A 25,554-nucleotide genomic window follows, 5' to 3' on the forward strand; every position below is an offset into this window, starting at 1 on the left:
GTTCTCAGCTTCATTTCTTCTTTATCTTCTTTCTTCATTCAAATAGGGAAAAGGGCAGACATATCCCGGGGACCCAGACTGTGTTGACCCCAGTATGGAGTCTGGGGCTAAGAATGAAGAGGAGAAGGACGTGGAAGCTGCCGAACCGGAAGGAGAGCCTGTTCGATTTGGCTGGGTGACAGGAGTCATGGTAAAGTCAACCAATGAACACAACGCATGAATTCATTTGACCCAGGAGGGGTTGGGTCCCAACAATCCCAGAGATAGGAAACGTAATTGGGAAGAGGCAAAGCCTGGGGTTGCAACTGATTGAATGATCCTTAATTTAGTGGTTTCCTAACAATTTAAAGGAAAAGTACATGCCATGTGATTTTGTGAACGCTCCCAGGTTTTCACTCATCTATTTTTTCCTCCCAAGATCCGATGCATGCTGAATATTTGGGGTGTGATCCTTTATTTACGTTTGCCCTGGATAACGGCCCAGGCTGGCATAGGTAAGAAACTTGGTGGAATTAAAGAGGGACCATTTTCTTGATGACACCTTCTCCCCACCGAAAAACAGGTTCCCAAATCATACGTAGCCAATCTCGATGTGGACCCTTCGGTAGGTTTGTAACTACTTTTATATCATACACATGCAAGGAGGAAAAAATGTGCATTTTATTTTAACATTGTATAATGCTTTTGTACATTTTGTCCACAAAAAATAACCATTCCTTTTCCAACAGAAGGACAATTTCCTTAATGTAATAAAAAACTAATCAAGCTGCATTCAAACTGAAAAAAAGCAAGGCAGACATAATATAACATAGGTAGATAGTCCTAGCTGAATGAACCAGTTTAATAATTAAAAGACTGGACAGAAAGCTCACAAGTCTTAATCTGGAACAGGTAGTCCTTGCTTAATGACCACAATTGGGGCCCGCAACTCCGTCACTGAGCAACACAGTCATTAAGCAAGATATCACATGACCGTGAGGAATTACAACCTCACTTCCTCCGTGGTTGTTAAGCGAGTCACTGCAGGTCACTAAGCAGACATCATGTGACTGAGATCTCACTGCCAACTTCTCCACTGACTCTGCATGTCAGAAGCCAGCTGTGAAACACACAAATGGCAATCATGTGACCACGAGATGCTGCAATAGTTGTAAATACCCACTGGTTACGAAGAACCCAAATCTCAATCATGGGACCACGGGGACGATGCGACGGTCATAAGTGCGAGGGCCAGCTGTAAAGTTACTTTTTCAATGCCATTGTAATTTTGAATGGTTGCTAAACAGGGCTGTCATTAAGCGAGGACTACCTGTATTAAAAAGAACATAATGCTGGTGTTGGTCACCTCCTTGTTAAATACATACATCAGATCACAGATGTTGGACAGCTCTGCTTCCAGAGTGCCAAATGATTGTTTCTTGTTTCTTCAGGGTTAACTTGGTTGATCATTATCATGTCCTCTGTGGTGACCAGCATTACTGGTCTCTCTATCTCTGCAATTTCCACCAACGGCAAGGTCAAAGCAGGTAAGCCATCTTCCCCTTTGGGATTCCAATCTTTTTCTTCCTGTCCTGGCTCAGCCACTGGCCTAGCAGAGTTGAGGCAGGTAATGAATGGAGGTAAATCTGCTTCCAGCCAATTACATATTTAGTGTGTGTGTGTGGAATTATTACACATTGCAAAGCTGTCAACCTGCAGCTTTGCAGTTGCTCTAAATGCTGTAAAGCATGGATTGCATAGGTTAGAAGTGAATTGTATTATGAAGGTTTTTCTTTTCTTTCTGGTTTCTGGTTTCTTTTTCTTTTCTTTTTTCTTTTTTTGCTATTTTTATTCAGGGGTTCCCTGACACCTTAAAATTATTTCAAGGTTCCCCCAGGGTAAAATGGTTGAGAAAGGCTGGCATAGAGGCTAAGGCTATGAGATCTGGGCTACAAAATTGCAGACAGTCAGAAGGTGGCAGCAAAGAGTTGGGGTCTCTGCCCTCTAATGGTCATTGAGGTTTCTGCAGTTGAGATAAAGTAGTCCTACAAGCAGTATGCCAAGTAATCAAAGTTCCAGTTCAGAAGGCATAAAAAAGGACATAGTCAAAGTACAAACCTGGTCAGAGTCCAAGAAGCCAGTTCAAGGGGCCTGAACAGGGTTCAGGGGAGATGGTCAAAAAAGTATGATACAGTGTTTTTAACACTGGGTTAGTCCCAAATGGAGAGGTTTATATAAAATCCTTAAACTCAGCACAGCTGGCCTACGATGAATGCAATTCAGGGTGCAGACTTTCTTGGGAGCAACTGAGTAGACTGCTAACTCTAGAGGACATTTCCTTGCACAATCCTTGCACTTTAAATCTTCTATTAAAGATTTCTTAAAAGGAAGATAAAACCAAATCAAACTAATATAAAATAAGAAAAAGAAAAGAAAAAGAAATCAAAGAGAAAGCTAAAAGTGCAAGAAAGGAAAAAAAGAAAAAGAAAAGAAAAGAAAAGAAAAGAAAGAAAAAAGATACAAAGAAATAGCTTCCGATCTTCTTTACAGCAGTTATGAGTATAATTATAAATTTCTGTCTTACTCTATGGTTACAACATAACCCTCTTCTTTCTATAATCTATTCTGTCTAATCATCAAAACCATAAATCATAAGTTCATTTTTCTTGTTTCACACAAAAAGTCCATAAGGGGTTTCCAGTCAGCAATAAATGTAGATATTGTCTTCTCTCTGATCGAAGAAGCCAATTTAGCCATCTCAGCAAGTTCCATCACCTTCGCCAACCATTCCTCCACTGTGGGTAGTGCCAAATCTTTCCATCTTTGTGCATACAATAATCTCGCTGCAACAATCCACTTCAACCCTTTTTGACTTGGTCTGTCTGGTGACGCCACTGCTCTCAAGGGCTGGGAGGGCATTCCAAGGAATCCAGACCACACTAGACTGCAGGTTCCAACTCACCGGGACCCACCCTTTCTTCTTGCCATGCTGGGTCCTGGATCCATGCTTTCAGGTCCTGCCTTGGCTAATGAGTCTTCCACAAGAGCAATGGCAGCTCCTTCTTGTCTTCTCTTCCGGGCTCCATGGAAGATTGTTCCATGGGAAAAACAGGAGGGGGTGCTGGAAGAGACATCAAGCACATAAATGGATCAAGGCTGAGGGGGAAGGATGGCTAGGTGGTATTTCTTTGTGTTGGGAAAGAAGATTGCTGAACATGGTTGTGGGAGGAAGGTTTGAAGAGACTGGGAGCTATGCAGGAAAGGGGCCAGGGGTCAGCACCATGGGCATTTCTTCATGCTCCCATAACTGTTTGGGGTCCAATTCTGGTCCCCCAGCCCTGCTTTTTTCCTGTTACCTTTTTTCTCAGCACCATAGCAGTGATTTGCTTTACTGTCCCTGGGCAGCATCAGTTAACAAGGTAGCTGAAGTCTCTCTCAAGTCCAGCTTGACTTATGGTGATTCCATAGACACGTAGATATGGGGAGGGGTTGGGCACTTTCTTTCTCTGGAATGGGTTTTTTCAACCTCCTGGTTGAACAGACTTACCAGTCTAACTTACAGCCCTAGGATAGATCCGTTTTCCCATCCATGTACTAACCAGATCCAACCCTGCTTAGTTCTTCAAAATCAGCCAAAGTCAGCCAGATGTTGCTACTTAGCTAGGTCTGACTTCAGGAACATGTTCTCTTGCTTTTCTTGGTTTGGCCTTGACCTCTTCCAGCATGGTTGTTAAACTTCCCAATCTAGCCCCTGAAGGTGTCCCATCCAAGAGCTATGCAAGCCCTGTCCTGTTGACTTATAGCGTTCAGCCAAAGGGCAAGGACCCATAAAATGTGGAGCCAAGATGTGAACCATTTAAGAATAAAACCTAGAATAATGTTCTGGGGAGGTGAAGATGAAAATGCATCAAGTATTTGGCTGATGTAGTTTTCTCTGGGATAGTGAGATCCTCAAAGAACAGGCATAGCCCTCTCTCTCAATTCAGGTCTGAAGCAAAGGGTTAAAGTCCATTGTGTGCTACAGCTTCAATCCAGTTTGCCTTCTGCAGCTCACAAATTCTAAAGGCATAAACATTCACAGCTATTTGGACCCTTTCTAGGAACTGTAAGATTTTCACTTCACTCATGAATTCACTAGGCAGCCTTTGGCAAACCACTTTGCCAAAGTCTGTTTGCTCCCCCACTTCCCGCCTAAGATGTCACAAGAATAGTGACTGGCTTTATAGAAGCGTTGTAAGAACTGCTGAGCTAGCACACACTGAGCATCTAGAAATTGCCCATGATAAATGTTACTTGCATTCATGTTTTGTACATGCTACTTCTCCAGTGTGCAAATTGTTCTACTTCTGATTTTAAAATACTTTAAAATAAGTGACTTTCTCCACTGGTGGGGCTGGCCTGGTGATAGGGAAACAAAACTGACTTTGCTTCTCTTGTGTTGGGCACAGGGGGAACCTACTTCCTGATCTCTCGCAGCTTGGGCCCAGAACTTGGTGGATCCATTGGTCTTCTCTTCTCCTTTGCCAATGCTGTGGCCGTGGCCATGCATGTGGTGGGCTTCTCCGAAACAGTGAAGGACCTCCTGGTGGTACGTGTGGAACAAACTGGTCCTTCCTCTGTCGTTCAGTCCCTCTACCTGTTTGTTGAACAGCAAGTTATTTGCGCATATTATGGGGTGATTCCTTGGAACTCCTGATGGAGTCATTTTTACCCGCCAATTTCCAGACCTCATGCTTCTATGTAAAACAGGTCTTCCTTCCTTCCTTTCTCCTCCCACTGCCCCTCCCTACCACCTTAAGAATAGACAGCATTGTTGGGCTAAGCAGGTTAGCTTAATCTTTTGAAGACTGCAGTTACAAACAGCTTGAATGCAGGAGGCCGTTTAGAAGGTGAGATTGATGGGGAGGAAATGTTCATCTTTCAACAGGAATTTGATGCCGTGATGACTGATCCAGTGAATGATATCCGCATTGTGGGTGTGATCACTGTCACCGTCCTGCTTGGAATTGCATTGGCTGGCATGGAATGGGAAGCGAAAGTAAGGGCACAGACCTGTTGATGCTGGGATGGGTGACCAGTCCAAAGAAGAGAGTAGATCTTGGTGGTTAGAGAAGATTTGGGGGAAGCCAAGGAATATGGGTTGAGGTCTCCATATTGGGTCTATGTCATCTGACATTTTCAGAAGGAACAAGCTTCAAATATCTGGAAGACTGACACAGTGTGTGGGTAGTTTTGTGAAGGTTTGCCAAATGATTATGGGGAGGAAAACCAGCCAGACCCGTTTCTGAACATTAAAGCCTGATCTGTAAATGATTATCCGGCAAAGCTTTTCATGATGTAGAATACACATCATTATCATATGATCACTATCCTATCATTATATGATAGCAGCAACTGACTGAAGTTATTTACAGGGTGGGAGAAGAGGCTGGTAAAAATCTTGGCAGTGCTATTAGCTGTTGAAATCTTAAAAGCAGCCGAGCAGCATTTTTACGTGTACTGCTAGGCAAAAGCTTGAGGGTAGGTAGGACAAAGCAATACATTAAGTCAGTTATGAAAAATTGATTGATTTTCACTTTTGTCAGATCTCCATAGAAGTAATCAAGTTGTCCACATTTTAGGAGGGGAAGCAGAACCTCAAGACCAGTCTTAGATATAGGTGCTGCATAGCCACACTGCCTACCCAGGGAACACTGTGAACTTTAATTGAACAAAGAATATACAACGGAGGGCAATGGAGCTCACCAAATGAACATTCCCAGGATTCCTTGTTCATTAGGAGTGCCCTTATAAAAACAAAGCCCATTGAACCATATTTTTAGGATTGCTTACTCTGAGTGGTGGTGGAGGATCTCCAAAGGTTCTAGCAGGAACTAAGTTTTGCCTAATCCAAACCTAGATTCTTCTGTAAGTGCTGAACCAGGAAGGGATCACCACTGGGATCCTTCCAGGATTTGAAGGAAATCATGGCATAGTGTTTCAGGTGTTCGACCTCCAGTTTCAAGGCTAGCCTCAGCCATGGAAAATCACAGGGTGAATAGGCCATTTGTACTCCCAATCTATTTCATAGAGTTGCTTTTTGGAGATAAAATAGAAGGAAATCTACATATAAACTACCTTGATTTCATGGAGAAAAAGTGTGATATATATATAAATATATATAAATCTGAATAATTCTCCCATGAAATCTAGGATCAGGAAGTTGGTCCAGCTGGGAATGAAGCTCCATTTCTTTTCTCTTGTTGCTTCTCTTTCCAGGCTCAGGTTGTCTTCTTCTTTGTCATTATGGTGTCCTTTGTCAACTATTTTGTTGGGACCTTAATCCCTGCCACACCAGAGAGAATGTCCAAGGGCTACTTCAGCTATCGTGGTAAGGTTCACATTCTGCAATTCCTGGTCTTCTGGACAGAATCATAGTTGTATAATACGGGTGTCCAACACTTGGACACCCATATTTCCTCAAGGATCTTCTGAATACCAGGAACATGAACATAACCCCTGTCAGTAATTCCTTAGAGCAGGCATGACTTTTCCCAGGATTGCATGGCTACCCAGGGTATGCAGGAATGCAAATATTGCTCTGTTTGGAACTCTTTAAAGCAGCTGTATCTTTTCAGAGATTGTGTCACTGCCCAGATCATGCAGGAAGACAAGTGTAGTCCTTGACTGCAACTCTTTAAAAGTGATTCCCCACAATCCTGGGAAAAAAACACAGCTGCTTTAAAGAGTTGCAGACGGGGCAATGTTTACATTCCTGCACCCTCTGAAACATGTTTTCCTAATTGTTTCAAACATATTGTACAGCCCAATAATATAATAATGCAACTATGGCATATTTAGGTAGGATTGCATTTCAGCAGTAGATATCTAAATAGGTAAGAAGAAGGTCACACGTTCTGTCCATGGGACTGCCAATTTGCCAGTTGAAGAACAGCTTTTGCCTAAAACAATACTGGTCATCAGTGGACAAAGACAGCAGATTAATTGTCTGCCCCTGCCTGGGGTTCACACATTGCACTAAATAATGGGTTCCACCAGGCCACCATTGCTTAGAATCATACTCTTCACAAAGCCATAATTTGGTTTATGTCTGAGCATGTTATGGGAACCCAGACAACTATAGTTTGTTCAATAAATCATGGTTAACCAGACCTAGACTGAGTATGGGGATGCAGTCAATGTAAAGCAGCTTCCTATGTTCATATCCAGAGGCACCCTTTATTTGGAATCATCAGGATGGGAGCCTTTATTTTTTTGATGAAAAGGGACAGAGCTCAGGGATCAAGCATTTGCTGTGCCTCCTTGAAATTACAGGTTCCCATCTTCTGAGTCACCAAGTAGAATGATAAAGACATATCTCTGAAGACCAAGACAGATAAAGACAGATTTCTGAATGATAAAGACAGATCTCTTAAGGAGCTCCTGCTAATTGAAGTAAACCACATTAAAGCAGATAAGCAAATAGTTTGGTTCTGTATAAGGCAGCTCTATTGATTGGATTTTTGAAAAGCCAAATGCCTTTTTTTAAAAAAAAAATTCACCAGCTTTTGGGGTGCTCCCTTGATTTTTAAAAATTTCCTTTCCTTCTTCAAGGTGACATCTTCTTGGAGAACATCAGGCCAGAATGGCGAGGTGAATCAGGCAGTTTTTTTGGCATGTTCTCCATATTCTTCCCTTCTGCCACCGGGATCCTGGCTGGAGCCAATATTTCAGGAGACCTGAAGGTAGGTTGGCTCGGCAGCTTTCCTTCAAGGAAGAAGTAGCTGTTGGCTGCAGGTTGTATAAATGCCTAATGGAGCTCAGTTGGACTTCTCTTGATTGTCTGTTGCTTTTAAAGATTCATATTCCCCAACAGTAAAAGATTTCCAGGGCATTTTTCAGAGGAAAGAAATTAAAAGTAGAGAAAAAATGGTAATAGTTTCAATGGAAGCAAGAGACTGGGGAAAACGTAGTAAAATAATAATGAAGGTTTGGCTTCAGTGGCCAAGCACTTCCTAGAAGTTCCTCCACTTCCAGAAAGGAAAAGGCTGAAGGTGTTTCTGGAACTAAAGTTTTTTTTAAAAAATATATTACTACAAGAACTACTTTGGTGTGGTGGTTCAAGACATAGGACTGGCAGCTGAGAGACCATGAGTTCTAGTCCTGCCATAGGGACAGATGGGTGACCTTGGGCCAGTCACTCACTCTCAGTCCTAGAAAGAAGAAGGCAAGGGCAAACCACTTCCCAAAAAAATGTTGCCAAGAAAACTGCATGGACTTGCATGTGTATCACCAGGAGTCAAGACTAACTCAAAGGCACAGTTTGCATTTCAGCTTTACTATAGGCTGAGGAATGAGGGTTTAGAGCAATAGCATTTCAACCGAAGCTTATTCCTTGCTAACATATTAAGGAGGCAAATAGGGCATTCTGCATATTTGCTCTGTTCTACTTTTTCAGTTCCCTCTGCAGTAAGTTAAGAGAACCCCCCTCCCTAAAGCAACCTTCCATATCCTGGTGCTTTTCAAACTGACTTCTGGAAACTGCAGACTCAGCATATCTATAGGATATTGGTTGAATAGTTGAAGAAGGATGATCTGATAGTTGGATAAAAGAAGGATGATCTCATAGTTGGATAAAAGAAGGAGTAATTTTCCAGTCAGACTGCTCTTTAGACATGTCTGGGCAAAATCTGGCCAAGCCACATTCCATAGAGGAGAAGGGAATCCCGCTTAATCTCCTTACAATCAGAGGGTACCAGCTTAAAAGATGCCCCCTTTCCTTCAGAAATATAATGTAGACCAGTGTTTTTCACACTTGGCAGCTTTAACATGTGTGGACTTCATCTCCCAGAATTCCCCAGCCAGCATGGGAGGTGAAGTCCGCACATCTTAAAGTTGCCAAGTGTGAAAAACACTGATTTAGGCCAATCTCAAACCCATAACCATTAATTATAAGCTTAGAAAAGAAAATCAGAATAGGAGCCAGATGGACCTCCTCTGGGAAGGAACTGTAAAAGGGGGGGACAACACAGAGAAGGCCCTATTTTTCATCATTTACCTGGCTTACATCAGACAAGAGAAGCACTCAAAGAAAAAATATTGGAAGATGCTTCATCATTCTGCCTGGAGTTTGTGTAGCTATAATCCAACTTTTTAGGAAGTGCCCTGGTGGTTTTGCAGTGAGGTCAAACCACACAGCAGATTTTAAGTGATGTTAAAGGAATGGAACAAGGGATCGGTCTGACTCAAAGAAAATCTTATAGAAGAAAATATCTGTGGTTCAGGGTTGAACTGTGGAGTTCTTGCGATTCTCTGAGCTTGGTGGTTTGCCTGCAAATGTTTCATTACCCAACTAGGTAATATCAGCAGTGATGTAACATCAGCACTGATGATGTTACCTAGTTAGGTAATGAAGTGTCTGCAAGCAAACAACTCAGAGAGCACTAAGGACTTCAAATATATCTCCCATGCAGAGTAACTTATTTATGGGTTATATTCCACTGTGATTCACAGAAGTGAAGTACAGTAGCTATCTGAGTTGTTTTCGCCTTGCAAAATAATTCCTGTTCCCTGTGAAGTTACTTTACCTGGACTAGATGAGCATAGAATGGGCAGACCTGGGCACCAGGGCTTTCAGCCTGATAGGAAATGGGGGACAGGGCCATACTGGGTGGGAAAGAAAACAAGCAAGTATAGAGACCACAGCTAGCTGAATAATGACTATAATGAAGGCACAGATCTTTAATTATGCACCAGACCTTATAGGGCACTGTTGGATTTAACATACATGTCATGGTAAGTAAGAGAGTGGTGCAAATGAATTCCAGCATGTATGACTGGTTGTAGTAATATAGCAACAACTGTTGCAACCAACAATTCCAATGTTGGTTGGGGTAATGCCTTGCCCAAGTTCATTGAGTGCTGGTGACACACCCCATCTCCCTTAGATATAGCAGGTGGAGGTGGTTCTAGGAGGAGCAGAACCAAATTGTTCCTGGTCCCAGCTGAGCTAAAGGATGGGTCCTCTCAGCTGCCACTAGTTGGAATGGCAGATGGCATTGTAACAGGAGCAGCTAATTGGCTGCCAGATCATTGATAATGGCTTCTCCTCTCCCTCAGATGCCATTAGGTGGAGCAGCTGTAAGAGGAGAAGCACCAAACTGTTCTTCATCCCAGCTGAGCTGATGGGAGATATCCTGGTGGTTTTATCCCTCCCTCAGTTCAGCTGCCAGATAGTACGGCAGATGGTTCTAGAAAGAGAGTGCATTGATGAAGGCCTCGCTTCTCCTCTGATACAGTTAGGTGGAGGCAGTTCTAGGAGGAGAAGATCCAAGTTGTTCAGGGTCCTAGCTGAATGCATGGAAGGACCCTTGCTTTTCCCTGTGTCTCCTCTCCTTCTAAAATGGGAAGCACCAGCTTCTTACCCATTTTTGCTCACCACAGTTTTTCTTTTGCAGGATCCGGCAGTGGCCATCCCCCAGGGAACACTAATGGCCATCTTCCTGACCACCCTCAGCTATTTGGCCATTTCTGCCACCATAGGTAACTGAGATTCCAGTTTGGCACCAGAGGCTCCTGACAGCCATGCCAGGCTCCCAGTCCTGTGAAATCTTTTTCTTCTTCTTTTACAGGGGCTTGTGTCATCCGTGATGCCAGTGGAAATCTAAATGACACTCTTTTGGCTTCCAACTTCACCGGCAGAGACTGTGTTGGCTTGGGCTGCAGGTACGGCTGGAACTTCACTGAGTGCACCGCAGGACAGACCTGTGAATATGGCCTTGCCAACGACTACCAGGTATGGCTCCTGGATGCACCATTCCTGCTTTTTGGGAGCAGGAGAGAAATTTAGGACGTGTGACTGGGAGCTTTCTCTCTCTTCAAAGTGGTCCCCCACCACTCTTTTCTAGACAATGAGCATGGTGTCCGCATTCAGCCCCCTGATCACCGCAGGAATCTTCGCTGCTACCCTCTCCTCGGCTTTGGCTTGCCTCGTCTCTGCCCCCAAAGTCTTCCAGGTAAATTGAGGAAAGATTATGGGAAAGGGGGCCAGAAATATAGATACCATGTTGGAGTTTCTCCAAGAATAACCCCCAACATGATGTTGGCTGCAAATTCTGGTTGTTCCAACACCTCTGGAACAGCCTAGGGTTGCAGAAGGCCCCTTGGGATGATGACTTTCCACAAATCCCTTTGCAGCAAATTCCATAAGCTCATTCTGTTGATGGAGTTTTGTTTTATCTTTCCCCAAATTTACCACCAGGTCAATTTCATTGGTTAGCCTTTAACTTTAGAAAGGAACAAGTTCTTTCTAACCCGTTCAGGCTGAACTTTGACAACGGGGGATTTCTTTCTGAATGTGCTGAGTTTTAAAGTTATTTTACAGTTGTAAAGCTTGTGGGGGGGAGGGGGAGTATAGAGGGTTTTTAATTAAAAGCTACAACACCCATGTAAGCTGTTTTGTTTATCTCCACTCTGGTATTGTTTTATTAGTGAAAAGTAGATAGAGATGTTATCACAATTAAATGCATGGGAACTGTGAGCTGGGCCATGTGAACTGAAATGGGAATAATGCCAAATCAGATCCCTGTTACTTGAAGCCTCCCTGTGACCACAGGCCTTGATTGTCCCCAGTGGGTCTGGAGACTCCTGATTCCAGCTTATGTCCCTCTTCCCTCCAGTGTCTCTGTCAAGACAACCTCTACCCTCTCATTGGCTTTTTCGCCAAGGGTTACGGAAAGAATAAGGAGCCACTGAGGGCTTATGGTCTGACCTTCATCCTAGCCATTGCCTTCATTCTCATTGGTAAGTGAGGCTGTCTTTAAAATTTGTCATATTAATTTATCCATGAACAAAAGGCCAAGGGCTGAAAGTCAGAGGTGAGATGAATAGGTTGGAGTTACTTTGAAGTGGAAGATGAATCATCAGTGAATTTGACTGTGGATTGAGGAGCCAGATGAAATGAGCAAGCTGTTGCTGTTCACACAACCCATTTAACTACATTAAATGGACTGGGTGCTTTCTGGATCTGGGTGTTGTAAGAACCCTTCATCTCAACACGGCTTCCTTTAAGCCATGGTTTATTTGCTTATGCCCAGAAGAATCAGTAAACACAGCAATTGCGTTTTCTTAACTCTAGTTGAGGTTTAGCATGTGATGGAAATTCAGCCTAGAGGTCAGTTAAAATTGTTGAAAAGAAATCCCGTTGCTGGGATATACAATTAGTTACTTGGCACATGAGAATTATTGTTGAGTTCTGCAGTGGGTTCTTCATTTTCCTCACATCCCTTTGCCTCTGCAGCTGAACTGAACACGATCGCCCCCATCATCTCCAACTTCTTCCTCTGCTCTTATGCCCTGATCAACTTCAGCTGCTTCCATGCTACCATCACCAACTCCCCAGGTAAGATGGGCTGGATAGATGAACCCAGGCTGGAGGGAGTAAAATCTTTTGTCCCAGGATGGCGTGACTTCAGAAGATAGTATGGAGAAACAAGTTTGCAACTTTGAATGAATCCTACATACTGTGTTGGCCTTCTGCTGAAAAGAAGCCTTTTCATTCATGGGTTTCATCCTGGACAGTGAATTGAGTCAATCTCTCTTTCACTAACCCATTCACTGGCTGGCTTGTTTCTTTATTTAAGCATCCTTTAAAATCTTGATCTGCTTCTGAGATGTTTCCTATTCAGGCATGAAGACCAGTAACTTATAATAAAAGTGTCATAGATACAAGTTATAAATGTCATATATACACAAGTTACTAATCCTTGTAGTAGAGAAATTTGAAAAAGTTGCATTGTATTACATTGTATCTTGTCATGTGTTATATATTAATAATTTAATATTGTGTATTTGTACATATACATTTATGTATGTAGTATATAATAGTAGATTACATGATTAATATATAGTTCTATACTACGTGACCATATGACAGCTATCTTCAGGGTGTTGACTTCTAAGTTTCTGCCCTTGCATGGCCAGCATTAAAAACATTACATTTTTTGCATAGCTGCAGCTTCAGGATAAGGCAGGGGCTCTAGAGGTGGGTAAGTGGCACTCCCATCTCCCTTGTGTCCCCTCTAGGCTGGAGGCCTTCCTTCCGCTACTTCAGCAAATGGACCGCCCTCTTTGGATCCATCGTCTCAGTGGTCATCATGTTCCTGCTGACTTGGTGGGCAGCCCTCATTGTCGTCGGGGTCATCATTGTGAGCTTGGCGTATGTCACCTACAAGAAACCAGGTGGGGAAGCCTTTAAACCGAAGTTCCTTATATAGGCATCTTCCCCAACCCGATGCTCTCCAGAGATGAAAAATTGCAATGCCCACCATCCCCAACCTGGTACCAAGAGACATGGAATTGGAACACACATCATTTCCAACATGGTGTCATGAGCCATGGGAATGCAACATTCATCACCCCCAATCTAGCACCAAGAGATGTGAGACCACGATACCTATCACCATTGCCCCTTATTCCCAAACTGGTAGCAGGATGTGTGGAATGGTACCATCCCAAATGTGGTCATTCACTGAGCCAAGAATCCTGTTTCTGTTTCCTACTTGATTTTTTGGCAATCACTGGGTAGAGGAGAAGTAGGAAATGACTGAAAGCATCTCTCATTTTTCACTCCCCAACCCTCTTTCCCCCTTGCTCCTCACAGAGGTGAACTGGGGCTCCTCAGTGCAGGCTGGTACCTACAACATGGCTCTGTCAAATGCCATGAACCTGACCAATGTGGAGGACCACGTCAAGAACTTCCGGTGAGTGATCAAGTGGAGGGGAAATGTCCTCAGCTCTGGGTGTCCCGCCAGGGATGGAATAAGGGTTGGAAGATGCTTGGGATTGTGGTCTTCAGTTCCAGCTCCCTCTTGGAAATGCAAGTGTGAGTGTATCCCTGGTTTCCTTTTCAGCATATCTGCATCTTCATTGGATGGCTGCAAAGTGAAATAATGACTGGGTCACACACTGCAGTAAGCTATCATCTGCCTTGGTTGATGGCTTACCATATTGTATCAACTCAGCAGTTGGGCTTTGTAAGCAACAGTGTTGAGTGAATTGGATCAATTGTGGTTTCTTCCATCATCATGGTTAAGTAGCCCATGGCATAGTGCAATCTGTGCTGGGTTTGCACAATATGCTAAGCCTAAATCGAACAAACCACTGATGGCTTAGGGCAATGTGTGAGCTAGCCATGGATGATCTGTGAACCTGGTTAATGTTTTCAGTGTTTGGATGGCTGCTGGGGACATTGATCTCCAAACAGCAGTTCTGGATTGACCTTGATAACTTCAGAATTCATATTTTCTGGTGGAACTACCCTTTATACTTTCTCCGACTGATCCCTCGGGTGTAGCAATGGGACTGAAGTTTGTATCTGGATCAGTATACAAAACTGTCCTTATAATGAGGAGCTTCTTGAGTTCACGAGCTGTGCTTTAACTCAAGCAACCAATGCTTTCAGAATGGTGTCTCCATCTCAGTAACCTACACCACTTCCTGCACTTGTAGAACCAACAGACCAGAATCTTGCAGATTCCCTGCCTTGCGAGGCTAGAAATTCTCTGAACGCTTCCTCCTTCAGTTGACCACCTATGAAGTTATATAATATTTTTCTCCAGGATGTGTAATTTATGGAATAGTAATCAACTGGATGACCATACACATTTTTGAGGAATGTCCTAACTATGGCAGTTGCTACCTCCATGTTAGCTGCAGTGCCAAACTGAATTATAGTCCCAAGGACAATGCACTAATAAGCATGCATAAAGCACATGTAGCACATCTGCAGATGAACTGACTTGAAGGGAGCTTGTCCATCACTGCTCCCCAGTCATCATGCAGGGTGATACACATTTGCAAACCATCCAGTGGTTGCTCCCTTTCCCATCTGCAGGCCTCAGTGTTTGGTCCTCTCAGGTCCTCCCAGCTTTCGACCAGCCCTGGTGGATTTTGTTGGCGCCTTCACCAAAAACATCAGTCTCATGATATGCGGAAATGTGGCTGAGGTTAGTGCGCCTGGCAGGAGTCAGCCCTGTGGGGCAGGAATAAAGAGGTTGGGGAGGCTGCTGCCCGTTTTAACCCCAATCCCTCCTTTTGCCCCATCAGCTACATGATTCCTCCTGCGTCGGGGATTACGACGAGCAACTCCAGTGGCTCGGCACACGGAAAATCCGCTCGTTCTACAGCTACATCACAACCGGAGACTTACGATCGGGAGCTAGAAGCCTTATGCAGGTATCACATTTGTAATGCCGACTGCAGATTTGGGAGAGAGGGGTTTCGTAATGTGTCTGTGCATTCCTTGCTGGAGAAAGGAGCAAAAATTAGGGACCCTGACAGAGAGTTGGGCTAAAGCTGAAAGGATAGCTCACAATTTTGTTTCCAGGGTACTCACTCATTCAAAGATGGTGGGTTTGGCCAAACAAAGAGGATGGCATTGATTCTAAGCTACTTCTTAGTTTCTGGCATTCTGTATCAACCATTTTTGTTGATCGTCACCTGAAAGCTTTAAGACTGCTTGGGCCTCTTTGACTTGGAGATCCCATTCTGTTATCCAAGATGATAAGGAGAAAGTCTTCTGTGTGTCTTCGGAAAGGGGCTATAGCTTAGTAGTAGAGAACCAACATTAAAACGTGGGTATACACTTTATAATTGTTATAACACACCTGACTCAAAAGACAATATATCAAAGTGATAAAAGCCATGATAGGAATAAACCAAAATTATAAAAAAACAACAGTAATAATAAACCAACCTTTCCCCAAGATGGATGCTGATAAAACTTAGCTAGGGTTGGATGCCCAGAGAAATAAAATGGTCCTTAAAGATCTTTTAAAACCATGATGGAGGGAGCTTTATTGGGAACCTCTGGGTTTAAGGGGTTCCAGAATATGGGGGCCACCCTGGGGAAGTCCTGTTGTCTTGTTTATGACCCCCTTATGTCAGGTGTGGGGAACTCATAACATGCCTTCCTGATATTTAATTTGGGCAAGGTGGTGCCTGGTGTATGTAGAAGGTCCCTATTTTCAAATCAAGAGACTTTGTTAGCTGCTCCTGGGGTTCCAACTGTCAACTTTCAGATTTGTGTTTGGCCATCCCATGCAAAAAGCTGTGCGTTGTAGCATCTTTCTTTGCAACTTAACCCTGGGCTAGCTTTTGGAGTGTAAGAGTATATCTGTTCCAAGTAAGCCTTGCTGGGTCTCCTTTGCTGTGTCCTCTGGGTTGTCTTTGATCCTGGCTTATTCCTGGGCACAGATTCCTGCCCTATCCCTTGGTCTTGCCCAGCGGCTTGATCTCCTGGTTCCTTGGTCCTGCAGCCCATCTTAGAACTTGGAACAGCCCAAAACATCTTCAGTTGAAAGGGTCCCCAGTGGTCTGGGAATCTGCACCTGAACCTTGTAGCATTGCAATCAACAGAAAGTGTCCTTCTCCAACATGGCACCCTCTCTGATGCCTCGGAATCAGAACTTCCACTCCCAGGTTGTCTGCTGGCATGTTTACACTGACCAGGAGTATTTGGCCTTCAGTCCTAACTATGGGGGGTGGCAGGTTGAGGAATCAGCAACATTGGGCCTTAGCAACCTCAGTAGCTTAGAGCAAGGTAGCTTCTTGGTCATTTGTAAGAGTCATTCTCTAAATAATCTTTACTTTTTAAAAAAATTATATTTATATAGCCTTATCACTGAGTGGTTTAACATTAAGAACAAGTTGAAAGTAAATTTCTGGCTCAAGTTAAGTACTAGGGATGGATGGATGGATGGATGGATGGATGGATGGATGGACGGACAAACAGTTGGAGAAACAGACAGACTTGGTTATCGGGATATTTTTGAAATAGTGATCACTAGTGGCCAGAACACTGGCAAGACACACATACTTTGGACTGCAATTTTGACACCTCCAGTCCTCTGGCTCATTGTGATGGGTGAACCTAACCATTATGGTTTTGAAATATTAGTTTATGGTCAGTGTGTGTAAACCAAGCCACTATGGCTTGTTCAACAGATTGTGGTTAAAATAATCCATGATTTAGCACAATATGTAAATGCAGGTAGTATCTTTCCCCTTTGACAAGAAACTAACCACACTTTCTCCCTGCAGGTTTCGGGTCTAGGACGTCTAAAACCCAACACAGTCATTCTTGGTTATAAGTGTGATTGGCAGACCGACTCTCCCCACAACCTGGAGAATTATGTGGGCATAATACAGTAAGGATGACATATTAGAAACAAGAGTAAATCAAAAGGGGTGGGGTGGGGAATGGAGTAATAGGGAATGGAGACAGATGCTGAGAGTTTACGGGAGGATAGATTTGAATCTCCCCTACGGTAGAGGCTTCATAGAAGAGTGTTTGCCCCTTAAACTTTATATATTCTTCTAGTCTGTAAAACTGCCAGAGTTTAAATCAGTTCCAAAGCAGAATCAGTGAAAGCCATAGATGTATTGTTTCCTGAGTTTGATAAGCCAGACATCACTTAATGCTAGGAAACCTTTGGTTCAGAGACAATTGGATGGAAGATATTCTGTAGCTGTTCCTAACATCTCTCTTCTTAGCTTATTCTGTTGTGGTGGTGGTTTTTAAAAAAGGGAACTTTCTGCCAAGCAGGTGATAGGGAGGATGCATGAAAATCAGTAGATAACTATTTGAGGCCTCTCTTCCACCCTCACCCCCTTGCAGTGACTCCTTTGATTTCGGCGCTGGAGTCTGCCTGCTTCGGATGCATGACGGGCTGGATATGTCGCGGACGGTGAAAGCCCAAGGTGGGTGAATCCAAGAATGCGTCTGGAAGCTACAATCTGTCTTGCTTTAGTTCTGGAAAAGAGAATATGTTTCTATGGAGCCTGCCTAAAAAAAAATAACTACAGGTTTTGGGAAGGCATTTAATTCTGTAGTTTGTATTTTAATTTCTCTTTTCTACCTGTAGTACAGAATTGGCTCGAAGGCAGGATATGAATAGATTATTTACTGGCTTATTTAAACATGCATGCAGCCTTGATTAATGCTCTTTTCTCTGTCTCCTGGGACAGTGAACCTGGGTTTTGAAGACACAGAAGCCGCCTTGGGGAAGGAAAAACAGAAACGTAAGTTAGAAGTTGGTCTCAAATAAGGAGCATGTCCTGTTAGGATTTGCCTATTTTCAGACTGCTCCAAATGCAGATTGAAGGAGCTTCAAAAATGAGAAGCTTGAAAGTGCTATGGGAATGCTACAAGGAATCAATGCGGAACCTCCCTTTATGTTTCCCTGCAGGTGACATGTACAAAGTTGGTGCCGATGCCCACTTGGAAACAGTGTTCCAGAGCAAGCAGAAGAAGAAAAATATCGACATATATTGGCTGTTCGATGATGGTGGTATGTGAATTTGCCTGGAAATAATAATAACAGTAGTAATAATAATAGTGATAGGCACCTTGGTTGCAATCCCAAAGCATCTGGAGCACCTCTTGAACACCATTGGCATTGACCAAATCACCATCAGTCAACTGCAAAAGGCAGCTTTACTTGGAACAGCTTAGATCCTGCGACGATACCTTTAACACCATCAAACAACATCTGCCTGTCCCAGGTCCTTGGGAAGGACTCGATAGGTGGATAAAAATGCCAAATCCAGTCTAAACAACTGGCTGACTGTGTGACCAACAACAACAATAATAGTAATAATAATAGGTTTTGTTGTTGTTGTTTATGGCCAAAAGACCTGAATAGCCTGGAAATAAAATGGGGACCACGATACCATGATCAACTTAACTGACTTTCTTCTCTTGCAAAACTGGAAGGACACATTTATAGCAAGTGTGTGTCTGTGAATAGGGGCAAGGGTTGGACACAGATGGGGGAGCCACAAAGACACATTTTCCTCATGGCTCTTTATGGCTCAGTAATTGTCTTTCTTTTATTACATATATCATTAACATTGATACACACATAATATATGCATTTATAATTTCATGGATGGATGGACGGACAGACAGACAGACAGATAGATGATGGATGGATAATGTGCCATCAAGTTGGTGTTAACTCTTCACGATTGCAGATTGACCTTCTCCAGATGAATGAATGAATCTATAGATATATATGTTTGTGTGTGCATAGCCCCCCCCACACACACACTTTATAATTGTATATAATGTGTGTTGGTATACTCCCACAAACATACAGATACTTTACAGTTTGCATATATGTTTATTATATACTATACTGAATATATATACACATATAGGGTGATTCATATGCCTATGATTCACCAGGCTTTACCCATTCCTCAGCAATTGTGAGAGAGCGTGCTTAGGAGATAACATTCTTTTCCTTCAATCTTCTCATTGGTTCTCATGGGCAAGCCCTCCATCCAGGCCAAAGGGGTGCTCCCAGATGACAACGGGGCCCATTTGCCTTACTGAACTGGGACTTCAACCGGTTGGGAAATGCTGGGAGAGTTGCCTTCCCAATGCAGCTGGAAGGAGCAATGGTCTGCTTGCAAGATAGGATGTCGTTCCCACCATATTGTGCAGCTGGTCTCTGGACTTTTTTCCTCCTCGCTCTGCAGGGCTGACCCTCCTCATCCCCTATCTCCTGACCCGCCGGAAATGCTGGAGGCAGTGCAAAGTCCGAGTCTTCATCAGTGGGCAGATCTCTAACGCCGAGGAACACAGAGAAGAGTAAGGGAGATAGGGCAGTGATGGGGTTGGGGATGAGATTAAAATCCAGAGTTAAGCAATTCCAGTAAGGGGCTGGGTAGGTTTCCTTGGCAGCTAACCAGAGTTTGCTTAGGAAGATCATAAATGGGAAACATTTTGTTCCTGAAAGATAGCACTTTGTTTTAGAATGTCCCCAAAGCATGCAGCAATTGGACAGTGTTGACTTTGCTTTGAAAGGCCTGTCCCATTCCTTTTGTTAATGGCATCTTCAATCATGGATGTGCCAGGAGGAAACTGTATTTTTCTTCTCTTTTTCCTCAACAGGATCAGGTTTCTATTGGACAAATTCCGCCTGGGCTTCAACGAGGTTGTGGTGCTGCCTGAAATAATGTGGAAACCAGAGGAGACAAGGTAAATGTCCTGGGATTTATCCTCAGTTATTGTTCCTGAGCCCTTGGCTCCCTAATCCAGGTCCCTTGTCTCAAACGAATACATCTTTGTAATTCTATCCCCATCGGGGATCTCCAGCTAATTGGAAATATTGTCAACAACGAGTTGTCCACTTTATGTATACAACACAGAAATCATTTCCAATTCACTGGAAAGAATTGTTTCACTCTCTTCTACATTAACCAGACACTCCTCAAGTACTGAGTCAAGTTCTACATCTTATGAAGGATGGAGGGGAACAGGAACAGGTTCAGAGAAAGGCAACAAAGTTGACCAGGAGACTAGAAACTAAGACCTCTGAGGAGAGATGGAAGGAGCTGTTTAGTTTTGAGAAGAGAAGAGTGAGGCGGAATGAAAACAATTTTCAAATACCTGAAAAGGTGTCACACTGGAGAAATCAAGACCTGTTCTCTGTCATTCTCCAGTGAAGGACACAGAATAATGGATTCTGATTGGATGTTAGTAAAATGGATCAAACAGTAAGAACAGTTTGATGGTGGAGCCAGTGACAGACCCAGAGAACTGGTGGGCAATGGTGGCCTATTCTGCAATTTGGGGCTGCGACTTAACCAGGAAAGGAGGGAGCAGGCCGGAGAACAGGCTAATGATGTTTCATAAGAACATAGCAAACTGCAATGATAAAGCAGATGCACTCTCTGTGAACTTAGCATGGCATTAAAATTTCTGGGATAGATTATTTGAAGATCTCTTTCTTAGGTGAACCCTCTTAAATCCACACCACCGACCCCAATTGCAACCCATTATTTCCCCTCACCTCTCAGATTACAATGTTGGGTTTAATTAGTTTATGAGAGATTTGACTGAAAAACTTGATTTCAGACCTACAGAATACTTGTGTGGGGTTGGATAGCAGAATTCGTTCACGTGGGAAGCTGAGCAGGCACACCTCCCACGTGTTTTGACATTTTCAAAATTAATTATTTTCTTTTGGAGAGGGCGCAATTGGGTATTTAAAGCCCAGCATCATTTCTTGAGGGATGTGCAACGGTTCTTTTTCCATCTGATATCTCAGTTCCCTAAACAGTGAGATTCCCATCCTCCAAATTTTCTCTGCCATTCCTTCCCTCCCTCCCTTTTCATATGACATCTTCTCCCCCTCCCTTCTCCATGGCAGTTGCAAAGAATTTGAGGACCTTATAGCTCCATATCGTCTCAACGAGGGCCAAAAAGATACTGAAACTGTAGAAGCAGTGAAGAAGGAAATGCCATGGAAAGTCACCAGTGAAGACCTCAGAATCTACAAGAAAAAGGTGAGAACATCAGGGCCTGTATTTCCTGAGGGCGATAGTGAAGAGACAAGAGAAGGTTTTAAAAAGAAGGAATGTTTCTTTTCTCCAGCCTACTGTCTATCATGCTCCCGATTTTTTTTTTAAAAAAACCATTGCTAAATATGAATGTGGTTGATCCTTAACAGATTGTTGACTGAGTTTAGAAAAGTGCCCTGATTAATTAGATGGATTTTGTAAATGTTACTTCTAGGTTAAAAGTTACTTATAAGTTATTTATAAGGACGTATAAAACCTGCAAAAGGCATTCAGCACAGGAGAAGAGCAATTCTTCTAACTATAGCAATGATTATGGGGGTTTTTTTCCACTGGGACTCTGTGATTGTGGTTCAAATGCTGCTTTAATTCATCAAGCAAAGCACGTGCAATGAATTAACCTCACCTGAGCCTTCAAAATGAATGGACAGAAGGGAAAAAGGGGTCACCCAACACATTCCCCTGACTTTTCCCTGTGAAACAGGAAACAAGCATCAAATTGAGATCTGTGCATTTAGCAGGACATCCAAAAATACCTCTTCCTCATCTAGGTTCACACTGTGAAAAAACCACCTGGCTGCCTGCCAGAACTTTGCATTCAATGAGAAAAAGCATGGCAGAGCCCACACGGAGGAGTGCGCAGGAATCATTATGGAATTGGGCTAAAGACTGCCTTTTTTCTGCCTTTATTCCGTTCAGTATGTTTTCAATATGGTTTTTCCGGAGGAAGACTCAGCTGAAGGGATGGCTCAGCAGGATCACACAGGAAAAATCAGTTTGAAACAAACTGATCTCAAACACACACACATACACACACACCCAAATCTGGAAGTCACCTTCTTCTAATTCTGCTACGATTGCTATCTTAGTGACTTCTTTAGTAGCCTAAAGGTTTTGCAAGGTGCAGTAAAAAGCAGGTGCGGTTATTAATAAATGACTCTTACTTTCTAAGGTTAGATCCAGCAGGTATCGCTTGAGTTCAGCAGTGGGAGGAAAGTTGGCAACTTTTATGCATCGTTTAAGCTTCCCCTGGGATTCTAAGAAGCTGGAAGAATTCATGGCTGCCTGTTTCTGTGGGTTTTCTTAATTACAAGCTCACTTCTCACCGTAGTTCTGCACATTAGCGAGTTAGCCACAGAGGTAAAAGTTCCCTCAAGTGAGACTCAGCTCCTGGTGACTTCCCAGATGCATTCTTATGAATGGTTTTTCCACTTCCCCCTTTAATCTAGACCCCTGTGATCTCCTGGTGGTCTCCCATCCACACTAACAAATCTCGCTTAACTTTTTTCAAGATCAGCCCAGGTCAACTAGACACTTCCACCTGAGCTGGACCTAAGAGGGTTAAATGAGTGCAAAAGGGAAGAAACGAAAACCCACTGAAAACATCTCTCTCTCTCTTTTTTTCCCCCACCTATGTGGACTGTCTAGTCTGAACAGCACATGCGTCTTCATGAGGTTCTACAAGATCACTCCCACAATGCAGCCCTCATCGTCATGTGAGTTGCTCCCTCTTTCTCAGAGCAGTCAGCATCCCTAATGGTTGTAGCGTTTTTACCTAGACAATGATGCACCCCTTCCTTTGGGAATAAATTCGTGGTAGCAGATGAGTCACAAGGCTGGAGTTATTAAGGCACTGGCTTGTTGATCCCTGTCGCCTGAAGAGAGTGCATGCAAGGAACGGGGTGCGATTTGAGTGCCAGTGCGGTATAGTGGTTAAGGTGTTGGACTAGGAGCAAAGAGATTTAGGTTCTAGTCTACCTTCAGACTCAGAAGCTCCCTAGGGGACTCTGTCCCTCTCTTTCATCCTACCTTTCAGGGTTGTTGTGAAGAAAAGGTTGAGAAGGGAGTACAACGTACAGTAACATAAGCTCCTGAAGTAAAGGCAGGAGATGTCTGCATACATTTTGCTATAGGATCATCTGCATTTCAGCTTTACACACAGAGTATTGGATAGAAAATTCAAGAGTCAGAAAATGCAGCTTCCTGAGGACACACTTTTAATCCCCATGGCCATCATCAATAAGCTTGGGAACAGGAAATCTCCAAAGCTCATTGTGTGTAATTAACAGTTCCAAAGTACAGGTGTTTCAGGCCTTAGTTTCCTGTTCTTTTTTTTTTGCTAGACAATTAAAATTCCTTAGGCACAAAAATAAAAATAAACTACATGCCCAGCTATGAAAACAGATCTGATTCGCTTTTTTTCCCCCTTTTTGGTGGCCATAAACTTCTTCCATGCATAATTTAGAAGGTTGCATACTTACTGTGTAATTGCCCCGGGGCACACACCCTCGCCTGCCAGAAAAATAAATAAACACCCCCCCTCCCCAAATTTGACAGCAGGTTTGGGGAAAATAAGCAAAGTATTTTACTTTAGAAAAACCAAATCAACCAAGCAAATTTTAAAAACTAGGCTGTACCAAACAGTGGCCAATCCCTCAGTGTTGCTTCTTTCGGTACCAAACATTACAGGTGGCAAAACAGGCTTAAACAGTAGGGTAGTCCAAAAATGAAACTATAATTAATAACCAGCCCAATCGAAACAGTTTATTAAAGAACATCTGAGGCTAAGACAAGGCAATCAAATAATCACTTGGGATTCAATAGTTACAATTAACAGTCCACAGGCCAGCCCAAAGACTCTCATCGGCTGAGGTTTCCCATCAAGTGAATGAGGCCATTGATTTAAAGATGTTCATTAATGGTTCTCAGGTTAATACTGAGATCTTCAGCAATTAACGGTCTGAATTAGTGGTTTTTCCTCTGAGCATGGACAAAGAGTATTGCCAGAGAAAATATTCTAAGTATTCTGTTGTCGTGCAAAGAGCCAGCGATGAGCCATGCAAACGGGGAGGCTGAGAAGCTGTTTTGCCCAACCTTAGAACACGGAAGGGTCCTCCTTCCATCCTTCTTAGTATCATTTTCACGGTAAGATTGTTGCTTGCTTGCTTTCCAACAGCATTTTTGGAACTCATGGCTTTGTATCAGAGCCTGCCCAACACTGACCTAGTTTAAGAGGTCAAGTTCATCAGATAACGGCAGAAATTTCCTGTCTTCTTCAGGAAAGTCACCACTACTGCAGACAACGCCCATCCTTGCTGTAGGGCAAAGCGGACACCACATTTTGTAACACGGGGCCTCCCTGTCCCTTAAAAGCAGGTCTCTAACGTCTTCTCTGCCTTTCTTTAACTCTCTAGAAGCCTTCCAGTGGTACGTAAAGGAGCCTGTCCCAGCTCCCTCTACATGGCCTGGCTTGAGACAGTCTCCAAAGACTTGCGTCCACCCGTTGTCTTCATCCGGGGGAACCAGGAGGCTGCACTCACCCTCTACTGCCAATAGGGGGCAGCAGTATCCCAAAGACGCACCAGGCAAACAGACGGTAAGGAGCTCCCCTTTATGCCAGCCCAGCCACATGGGAATGTAGACTCCAAAGTCTGGCGGTCAGCCCACGGAAACCAGAGGGACGTTGCCAGTGAAGACGTTGGCATCTCTGAGAAGCAGGGACAGGCTGTGCACGACAAAGTGATTTTTGCCCCCTTTTTTTCCCCCTGCTCGTTTGCCGAGTTTGAATGCAAAGGACTGATTCTGAATGTTCTGTGTCTGCATACTCTGTAAATAGTAACATGTTTTAAATATTGTTATTTAATATCCCTGGTGTGTCTCCTGTGTTCTTTTTCCTCCTCCTTCCCACGCTCGCGGGGTTCTTTTCTAGCAAAGTTCAATGGGTCGCAAACCTTGGAGTGAAGATGCTGAGCGTGAAAGACAAGAAGGCAGAGCTGAGGACAGCACGCAGCTCATCTGCAGATTCCCAGACAGGCATGTCTGAGTTTCAGATTGTTTGGGAATTAATTCTGAGCGGCCTGAGAGTCCCTGAGCTTTGCAGCTACTCAGCAACCATTACACCCCTAAAAAACCACTGAAAACCTTCTAAAAAAGGGACACCTGCTTCGCTTGTTAACCCTTTGCTCCCTGAAAAACTAAAAGAAACCCAAATATTTCAGCCCCGCCAGTCAGTTGACCTCGTTGCTTTATTTCCTCAGGCCCTGGGTAAGGCACATCAAAGCAGTTTCCTGCTTATGGGCTAGACCAGGGTTCTCAACCTTGGCGACTTTAAGACGTGTGGACTTCAACTCCCAGAATTCCCCAGCCAGCATATGCTGGCTGGGGAATTCTGGGAGTTGAAGTCCACACGTCTTAAAGTTGCCACGGTTGAGAACCCTGGTCTAGACA

At 43.5% G+C, this 25,554-nt stretch overlaps 1 protein-coding gene across 1 annotated transcript; it reads left to right on the forward strand.

Moving 5' to 3' along the window:
- The first annotated feature begins 418 nt into the window (after positions 1-418).
- On the forward strand, positions 419-24,663 carry LOC103049364 (solute carrier family 12 member 3-like). The gene is made up of 23 exons (XM_088144118.1): positions 419-494; positions 1,431-1,526; positions 4,428-4,567; positions 4,907-5,017; positions 6,238-6,349; positions 7,573-7,703; positions 10,416-10,500; positions 10,590-10,753; positions 10,866-10,973; positions 11,637-11,760; positions 12,257-12,358; positions 13,042-13,197; positions 13,619-13,718; positions 14,852-14,963; positions 15,064-15,192; positions 17,059-17,165; positions 17,636-17,718; positions 18,207-18,308; positions 19,504-19,615; positions 19,919-20,005; positions 21,180-21,315; positions 22,756-22,823; positions 24,522-24,663. Exons 1-23 carry the CDS (start codon positions 428-430, stop codon positions 24,661-24,663), a joined length of 2,574 nt encoding a protein of 857 aa, XP_088000244.1. The 5' UTR covers positions 419-427.
- The last annotated feature ends 891 nt before the right edge of the window (positions 24,664-25,554 follow it).

This window comes from Python bivittatus, unplaced genomic scaffold (genome assembly GCF_059951505.1).
Source record: "Python bivittatus isolate LINGU-HERP-01145 unplaced genomic scaffold, Pbiv_v1 ctg000430_np1212, whole genome shotgun sequence".
Classification (NCBI taxonomy): Eukaryota; Metazoa; Chordata; class Lepidosauria; order Squamata; family Pythonidae; genus Python; species Python bivittatus.

Coding starts and splice junctions, on each gene's coding strand:
- LOC103049364 (XM_088144118.1), top strand. CDS start 428: ATGCTGAATATTTGGGGTGTGATCCTTTATTTACGTTTGCCCTGGATA. Junction 7,704..10,415: donor ATATTTCAGGAGACCTGAAG/GTAGGTTGGCTC, acceptor TTTCTTTTGCAG/GATCCGGCAGTGGCCATCCC. Junction 10,754..10,865: donor GCCTTGCCAACGACTACCAG/GTATGGCTCCTG, acceptor ACTCTTTTCTAG/ACAATGAGCATGGTGTCCGC.